This window comes from Poecilia reticulata, linkage group LG4, assembly GCF_000633615.1.
Source record: "Poecilia reticulata strain Guanapo linkage group LG4, Guppy_female_1.0+MT, whole genome shotgun sequence".
Taxonomy (NCBI): domain Eukaryota; kingdom Metazoa; phylum Chordata; class Actinopteri; order Cyprinodontiformes; family Poeciliidae; genus Poecilia; species Poecilia reticulata.
This window is the reverse complement of record NC_024334.1, coordinates 7,824,281-7,833,570: the sequence shown is the minus strand read 5'-3', so window position 1 is coordinate 7,833,570 and position 9,290 is coordinate 7,824,281. Positions and strand designations below refer to the sequence as shown.

Sequence of the window (9,290 nt, the reverse complement as noted above, 5' to 3'; positions counted from 1 at the left end):
CTAATGGTTACAATGGTTTCCCACTTTTCCTTTCTGTTTTTAATAATGTGTTGAACAGTTCTTAACACAGTTTTAGTAGTTTCTGCAAGCTTAGATGTTTTCTTTGCTTGATGCATGCCAATGGTTTGTCCCTTCTTAAACAGATTAACGCTTTTTCCACAACCGTGGCTGTGTCTTTCGTCTTAGTTCTTTGTGAAATGAGAAACTATTCRTTGCATCACCAGCGAGTTAAATTGCTTGCTGGTGAAGTTTTATCACCCATGCAATAACTATGCAATAATTATCTTTTCTTAGTTATTTGAAATGGCGACTTTTCTTTTTGTTAGCCATATGTTTCCATTTTCTCAAAATATCTTCAATGAGAGCAAAGGGGAACTATCGTCAAATTCCTTGTTTGCATGGACAAACTTGCCAAATAAAGCTGACTCTGATTCTCCACCTTATCTCCATTTTATTTTGCAGGATGGCCAGTCCAGAACAGTAAGGCAGTTCCAGTTTACTGATTGGCCAGAACAAGGTGTACCCAAATCCGGAGAGGGATTCATCGATTTTATTGGCCAGGTTCATAAAACCAAGGAGCAGTTTGGACAGGATGGGCCCATCTCTGTACATTGCAGGTAATGTGTCTGATGTTATTTCATGCACAAAGGGTTGCAAACAAGTCACTTGTGTAATTTGCCACTTTGTAGTTTTAAAGCAAGTATTCCAAATTAATATGTTGAAACATGTTAGAAAATGAACATGCAGTTATTTTTATTTTTATTTAGCTTTAGTTTTTTCAGCCAGACCAGTCAGTTTACCAACTTTTATTAGGCAGCATATGTTTGCTCTATTGTATTTCAACAAATGCTCATGTTGAAGGAATTAGAGAACAAAATTGTTCTAACAACTGATAAGCTTTGTTCTAAATAGCACTGTAGAGTGCACAAATAGTTCTATAGTTTGAGCATTTTATGAGGTACTGTATATGGCAGTAATATTTTATATTTTCATTATTGGCATCCTGTGTATTTATAAGCCTCATTTGTATATTGCTTTTATATTTCCTAAAATCCTCACATTATGACACCTAATACATAGCTGGATTCTCCTAAAACATAAGCTATAAAATATTTTACCCCGTTCACCCCTTTCAAAAACATTTCATTACATTTTTTTTAAGAGATTCATAAAAAGTGAATAGTAAATTGTGGTTTAGTTAACATTTTAATTTTAACCCTGAGTTGAACTCCAAAGACAGAATCAGGGTCAGATAACCCCTGTCGATAATTTTTGTTTCTTTGGACAGCTACTCTTGCAGTGGAGTTCTAACTTCATGACTCCTCCTCTCTTTTTTGCCTCTGTGGAACGCAACCTCTGCTCCTGAACAGGTTCTTCTCCTACATAATTGATAAGGCTCAGAAGAGGCTTAGTATTTGAAAAAAGCAGAGATGATAAAATGACAAAGCCCTTCTCGTGGTTTTTGTGACCATTTCATGTTGCATATCTTTTTTTTTTATGACCTGGAGCGTAGCTTCCAAGGTGACTTACATCATTAATTTGGCCAGCTGGATTATGGTAGAAAGTCAGATTATGTATATTCATTGTTAGACCTTGAAGAAGACCCATTTCAAAGATTCTGACTTCCTGTTGATTTACAATAGACTTTGTGTGCGTCTCTGTTTTGCATGAGCGACAAGGCGAGAAAATAAAAGCAGTGTAAACTTTGATGCATGTTTTTGTTGCACCATTCGGGTTAAAAAATGGTGTGTTGACAGAATGATTTTTTTTTTTTCATAAAGACATTTGACTTTTGAGCCAGGTAGTCATTTCTGCTTTACATTAATATCACATAAGCACCATTACATCATGAAACATGACATCAGCTTCCTTGCGTTAAAATCAAAAATGATGTCACCCTCTTGGAAATGGTCCTCTGGGGGTTGTAGTATGTGTAAAGGAAGCTCCAAAAACATGTTACCCTTCTGTGAGACTGTTGAAAAGGGGAAGGTTTTCTTTCTTTGTTTGGTGCAGGTATTGCACCACGGCTGTAAAAAGAAAAGGCACTCAACCTATCAAATCCAAGATTCACATACCTGCTCCTTTTAATGATCACGCTAAAAATCCTAAACGTTTTTTTTTTTTTTATTAACTAATGTCAGTTTTCTGTAAACATTACTACACTCTTGTGATAGAATAACCCATAGAATCATATAATTGAAAAGTTGAAATAAAAGGATATGTTTAGAAAATGTTTTACAAATGCAAATCTGAAAAATGCAGCATAAACAAATGTTCACCCCCTGATTCAGTATGTTGTCAAGCCAGGTTTTGCTGTAATTAAAGCTCTAACGTGTTTTGTCATGTGTCCTTCCAAGCTTTATGTGTGTTTAGACACACATTTTTGCCAATTCCTATTTCTTAAATAACTCTGCCAGATTGGATGGGCTGTGTCAACATCAAAGTCTTGCCACAATTTCTGTTGAATTTAGGTCTGGAATTTGACCAAAGCTAACATATATCTCTTGACTAAAACCATTCATCTGTAAGTGTGGACATGTTTGAGGAGACCTATCCTGCTGAAAGTTAATGCTTGCTGCAGTTTAAAGTCTTTTAGATGCTCTAACAGCTTTACTTTCTGAATTGCCATGTATTTACTGCCTTTAATCTCGCCAGCAACTTTAACCGTCTTCGGTGTCTTAAAAAAGCAAAGTAATTGCTACAGCATGATGCTGCAAGCACTATACTTCAAAGTGGAAATAGTTTGTGCAGGGTGAYGTGCAGTGGTAACTTTTGTACTTTGCTAGTTTCCAAAAAGTTCSATTGAGGTCTCATCTTATACAGGTTTGGCTCCACATCTTTGTGTAGATAATCTCCACCCAAATAAAGATGTGTTCATGTGTCCACAAACACTTTGAAGTCAATGGAAAAATGTGAAAGGGATGAATAGTTTCACAAGCTACTATATGTTAAATACTTCAAATACAAAAGCCAAGTAATTTCATAGGTTTAGTTGCTATCTTTTATATTTTTATGTCTTATATTCATATGTATTTTGATACTCAGGATCAAAATACATAGGAACCTCAACAGGAGGTTCCTAGACCTCCTGTTGAGGTCTAGGAAGAAAAATCTGGACATTTGTCATATGAGAACTTTTGAGTAGAGAAGACTAAAATAATAGTAAATAGACAATATCCAGAAAATCAGCCAAATAATATGGTTGTCAGACTACTGATGTGTTGAAGAGTTCTTATTTTGAAAATACATTTCTTTGGGGGATGGATTTTTGTTTTTATTTTTGCAGTATAGCAGCCACCTTTCTCTTTTTTTTTGTCTTTTCCCCTCCTCTTCTGGGCTTTCTTATCTCCACGAGAAGAGCTTATGTCTCCCTTTTCTCTTACTCTTGCGCTTTCCATCACCAGACTTCCCAGTCTGTCATCTGCCTATTCCTTAATCCTCTCGCTCGCTCTTCTTTCCCATCCAGCCATTCTCCTGGATCTTTTTCCTCTCACTCTGCCTCCTCCCATCCTTTACTCTCCCTCTGTCTAATAGCACCACATGCTTTTTGTTATTAATTGCATGAATACATCCTGTGAATGGGGGTGGGGGAGACACCAAATCCTCTCAGTCTGCAGTGGCTCACCGCTCTTTAAGATTTGGATCTGGAGAGGAGGAGGTTGAAGGAGAAGTCCCAGGAAGCATCTTTGGGTGGGCTATAGGATTTTGCGCCTGATGGTGGGGCGATTGTATGTGCTGCACGATTAGAGCGCTGTTGTTTGCTATTGTTTAGATTTGGTGAAATAATATGAGCTACATTTGTCGACCAACACACACACACCCAGTTGTCAGCTACAGTGTCTGCAACCATCATTTTCACTCCTCATCCTACAAAGTGGCATCAAAGGCAAGAAGCTCAAATAAATCTGTTGTCATATCAATTATTGTTCCATTGGTGATGTGGAAGTCATTTTGCAGCAAAGCAGCTTACAGGSCCAACTCTCAAGTATTTCAGCGTCTGAGTTAAAACTCGAGTTGTATTTCTGGGGACCAGCAGCAGGCTAGGTTTTTTTTTTTTTCTCTACCAACACATGGAAAGAGGCGCTTAATGAGACTAAATGTTGTTTGTGTGTATGTGTGTGATTTGCGATGTGTGCATGTGTCCTTGAGGACGAGAATGGAGGCACATGTATAAGTGGATTCGCAGGGTTCTTGCATGCAAATTGTCTCCTTGCTGYCATTGTTCTTGTTACCTTGAGCATCATTTCTTGCTGTAGATTTTTGTTGCTTTCTAGGAAGTCAGAGCTAACAACATGCAGCGTTTTTATAACTCAATCTTTCTGTTTGTCATGAGGTGTATTTTATGAAAAGTTAGAATTTTATCAAATTTGAACTTTCAGGTGTAATTTGAATGCAGAAGGACTGATAAGGACACAAGAGAAACATAGACCAACTTCAACCAAATAAAGYAGAACATCATCAAACAGTTAATTCACTTCAGATATTCATTCAAAAGGTGAAATTCAGATATGTGACAGATTTATTAAACGCAAAATTATATATATTTCTTTCCTTTAGGTTTTCGTGATAATGGCTTAAAGATAATGATTCAAAAAGTATGTATGTAAATAGAAATAAGATGAAAAATGTGTTTTTAAGGGAGAAATTTTAGGCAGAAAATTACAAGAAAAGCAGAAATTCAGTGTTCAGTATGGGCAAGAGTGCCGAGTTGACCGCTGCTCAAAAAGTCATTAACTTCCTTGAGAAGGGTTTCAGGAGGGACATTGCTAAAATATCTTGCTATTCTTAAAGATATAAATGGAAAGCTAAGTGGAAGAAATCCACTTTTCTGATTAAAGTGAAGAAGAAAGTAAATTTTACATTTCAATTTGAATATCAAGATCCCAGAGTCTGGTATAAAAAAAAAAAACAGACAGCCGTATAACAGCAGGATTTATAGCATTTCACACTTTCCTCTAGTGAAGAGCTTTATTGAAATTCTGATTTCATTTTTCCCACAGAACTTGACACGTACCCACACTTCCTAAAGTATTAATATTTGGTTTAATGGCCATGGAGTCACTGTTTAATTAGCCAGCAAACTAATCTGCCCTAAAACCAAAAAAWGATCTGGTGGAAGAGGATGAGACACACCAGACAGCAACGTTCATGTGCTCAAGGTTGTTGTTAAAGCASCTTTGGCTGATCACCTTCTTGCATGTAAAGGGAGTATTAGTCATGTATTCAGTAGTGCCTGGGCATCACTTTCAATGCTTTTTTCAATGGTCTTGACTTTTCTGAAAAACAGAATGATTGAAATAAATTCACTTTTCATTCATAGTTTATTGATATGGACCCATTCTCGTTCCAGAACAGGTGTTTTTTATTTGTTTGTATTTTTTGTATGTGTCTGCAATGAGCACAATTCTTCATCTTTTTTGTTTCTCTTGTCTGATTCTTAAATCTAGTGCTGGAGTGGGAAGAACTGGAGTCTTCATAACCCTCAGCATCGTCCTGGAGAGAATGCGTTACGAGGGAGTGGTAGACATCTTCCAAACAGTGAAGATGCTCCGGACGCAGAGGCCAGCTATGGTCCAGACTGAGGTGAGAAATTGTCCAAGACCGACAAAAAGTTGAACACTTTCTTGTTGGTGTAAATGCAAAACAGTTACCTGATGCTTTTTTTTTTTTCTATAGGACGAATACCAATTTTGCTATCACGCAGCTCTGGAGTACTTAGGAAGCTTTGATCACTATGCAACGTAAAAAGCCATCTCCTCCCCTCAGAAWCCTGTTGCCCCCTCCTCTCCCAACTCAACGGTTTCCTGAGCCATAGAAACGTTTCAAATTTGAAATGACAGCAGTTGATCATTTTACCACTGCTCGTTCAGAAACACCAAACAGGATCCTGTAAATCTTTAGAAAATAACACCCGATACGACCAGACAAAGAGAAATTCCAATTCAGACTCRAGGCGGAGAGGAAAATTGCCCATGATTTCAACTGAAGACAATTCTCAGCAACAAGCAACCAGAGGCTGTGGCTCACGCTGTGGGGTGGGTGTCAATCAAAGTGTCGGACTGCTTACCTTACCTCAAGTGTTTCAGTGGAGGAAGTTGTAAACATTCGTGGACATTTCTCTTCTAAAAAAATATCTTTATGATACAGCGGCAACAAACAACCGCAATTGAAGGAAAAATGGAACGAAAATCAAAGAGAAGCAGATGGATGTAGCCAAGACTGGGACACGTGCCTGTTTTGGATGTAAAAAAAAAAGGGGGTTAAGTGTTTCTATTGACTGTTTTTGAGTTTTATCCTGAGAAATGGCCAAACCGCGGCGACTCCTAGGTTTTCCCAAACTTTGGTCATTTGGTCATCAAGTGAAACGGAACAAGAAAACCGGCCATCAAAAGGAAACCTTGAGTTTCTACACAATTCTACATACAATTACATTATGAATAGTTGTGCAGAAAACATCCTCTACAATTTAAGAAAATGTCACCAAACTGCCTGTAAGCACAAAGAGCTTTAAGAAAGCACACTCCCAGTGGTTGTCAAAAAGAAAGCAGCAGCACATATCGTAAAATTTGTTCCATTGTATTAATGTGTAAAGCCTGCTTCCTAAGCCAGGTGACCCTAGTAGAGTTAAAATCTCCACAGTATATTTCCAGKAAGAACGTCCTCCAGAAAAAATTGCAAAGATTAAGGGAAAACCATKTCAGTTGTGAGAATCTTTGGCTTTGCCTCTCATGTGGATGATGCRAACAGTAACCTTGTCCCATGTTTTTTAACAATCTCGTCTCTTGAACCATGGCGCCAAGGGGCTGAGGGAGAAAACGTCCACCCTCAGTCCAGTGAGGAGRAAAGGCTTTTGGAACAACCAAACAAAGAAACGCTGCCAAATTTGGGCCTTTCTTTGTGTACAGTGACCAACAGTCATCATCATCGTTTGGAACTTTTTTGTCTTTTGAGGACAAAAATCTATTTTTCTTTTCTCTCTTTAAGTTCTCTCTTCTGTTAAAAACCAAACATGCTGCTTATCTTGTGTATGCTGAGCGTGTGACTCTTTGGATAAAGAGAAAACTGATGAACAAAAAAAAAAAAAGCCAGCTCTGCAAACTCCTTGCGCCCAGGTGGGCATGACAGAAACGCATCCACACGACGTCATTGTCCACCGCTGCTTTTTTATCGTTTTCTTTATTTTTTTTTTCCCCAGCCTCCTCTATATTCACCTCTATCATTGTACAAGAAACTCAAGAGCGGCRAAGACCGCTTGCAATTGCAAAGTTGTACATTAACGTTGTTGACAAATTGGCCCCGAGTTTCACTGTATGTGTGGTTGGTAACTGGTCGACAAACAAAACAAGACGCTTCGGTGTTTCCCCCCTCTATTTTATAGACGATGACCCAGTGGGTGACACAGCCAGAGCAAGTAGCCACGTCGGATCCCGATGCAAAATTTCTCTGTTACTTGCACATCCCCAGGGCAAAACAGAGGAAAAAGCTTGAAACAAACACCCCAATTCAACTGCAAAAAAAGAGAAAATAAAAGCTAAAAATCACCAAGTTTTTTTCATGTCAAAGACGGCGCTTTGGTACACATGAGCAAAWGGATTCTGTGAGGGCTTTCTGGCGGATGTGCACAAAAAAACAARAACACGAAGCTATGGACAGAACTGTGTGTGATCTTTTCTGATTTCCAAAAAAGCCTTATTGTTATTGTAACACTATGAAAACATTAATGTTGTATTATGATGACTTATTTTACATGACATAGTTAGTTTTTATTTTCTGTTTCTGGTTTAGTTTTTTTCTAACAGAGATGTGTTTGTCACATTTTTTTTAATTAGCAGAAAAAAAGAGAAATGCTTATATGTTCATATTATGTTAAAAGACATTCTATTTTTTCACCGTAGAAATCCTAAGTATAACATGACAGTGTAGGGGTACACGTATTTCTATATATAGATATAAGGCTATATCTATATAGAGAGATTAATAAATGCCTACTTACGCATGCATATATATTTAAATGCAGAATCAGAAGATATATCCAAACAATTAGTGTGAAATGACATTTTCTTTTCATCCAATTTGTTTTATACCTGTTATTTTTAGTCTTTGAAAAATATGTTTGTTTGTTTTTGTTTTTTATTGTTCTTCTTCTTATTATTATTATTGTGTAATTCTGGAGACCCTGAATGTCTCTTCAAGAAACCTGAGGGGATGCCATCTTTGTGTCTGATCTTGTTTTTTGCTTTTATCCATTGGAATTAACTTGTACCCATAGGGACACTATTTTGAAACATTGTCCTTCATCATCAGTACGCTGTTATGTTTGGTTGATTTTTGTAATCTGTTCTACAACTGTCGGGGTTTCATCGCTCAGCATTTTTAATGTCTATATCAGGCCAATGATGTACTGTACCTTGTATGATTCTGTACAGACCGTAACCCTCACAATCTGAAGAAAAATCCTCCTAAAGTTCTCTTTTTTTACTTATATTTTCAGACATGACGTTGCCATTGATTTTATTAGACATCCACTATGATCTAGAGTATATGTGTAAATAAACAAATATATATAGAATATATGTATCATTTGACCCTAAAGATCTCATACTTTTAGTGGGGAACACTAATGCACAGATCAAAGTTCTGCTGATTTCCAGCTTCTTGGTGTTTGTGGAACCTGTTTTCTCAAACCTTCTTTCTCCAGCTCTGCTCCCTGGTCTTTAATTACCTCTCTTTTTTTCTGCCTTTAATTTCCCCTGCTRGTAGTCAAACTGGGAAACGTGCCAGCCTATGTTCCCACACCCGTTGCCTGAATGAGGGGAACACAAATCCGGATCAGTGATCCGCGAGTTGGATTAAACCAATATGTTGGTTCACTCTCTACCAACTAACCACAAGAATCATTAATCATTCTCAGCATAGACAAAATTTACTAAAGGAGCCTCATAAGAATAAATTACAAGGGCATAGAAGTACTACTTTTCTCAGAGGTGTTTCACAGATCTCTGCAGGAATGCCAAATGTCTAACTACCTGCAATCACAAGGTGTTAATCCATCATGTATGATTAGGAGAAAAAAAAGGTCATACATGCTTCAGTTGCAACATTTAAACTTATTTTTCTCCCTGTTGCCTTGTATAAAATCATATTGTTATTTTTTGWTGTTTTTTTTTTGTTTAACCATGTTTCATGACGGGAATGCAGAAAGAAATCAGGACTCGGTTGAAACACAGTAGTGGGATGCCACCAAGGACGGACTGAAACTACCAAAAACATGCTGCAAATTCACGTCGTAA

At 37.4% G+C, this 9,290-nt stretch overlaps 1 protein-coding gene across 1 annotated transcript; it reads left to right on the top strand.

Annotated features, from left to right (window-relative positions):
• Nucleotides 1–315: 315 nt before the first annotated feature.
• Nucleotides 316–9,201, top strand: LOC103463441 (receptor-type tyrosine-protein phosphatase delta-like). Its single transcript, XM_008406791.2, has 3 exons — nucleotides 316–617; nucleotides 5,448–5,583; nucleotides 5,677–9,201. The coding sequence occupies exons 1-3, from the start codon at nucleotides 331–333 to the stop codon at nucleotides 5,743–5,745; spliced, it is 492 nt and encodes a 163-aa protein (XP_008405013.2). The 5' UTR covers nucleotides 316–330; the 3' UTR covers nucleotides 5,746–9,201.
• The last annotated feature ends 89 nt before the right edge of the window (nucleotides 9,202–9,290 follow it).

Excerpts from the sequence above, each read along its gene's own strand:
- LOC103463441 (XM_008406791.2), top strand. The coding sequence starts at position 331 with ATGTTTCCATTTTCTCAAAATATCTTCAATGAGAGCAAAGGGGAACTA. Across the intron at positions 618-5,447 it reads CCCATCTCTGTACATTGCAG|TGCTGGAGTGGGAAGAACTG; the intron begins GTAATGTGTCTG and ends TCTTAAATCTAG. Across the intron at positions 5,584-5,676 it reads CAGCTATGGTCCAGACTGAG|GACGAATACCAATTTTGCTA; the intron begins GTGAGAAATTGT and ends TTTTTTCTATAG.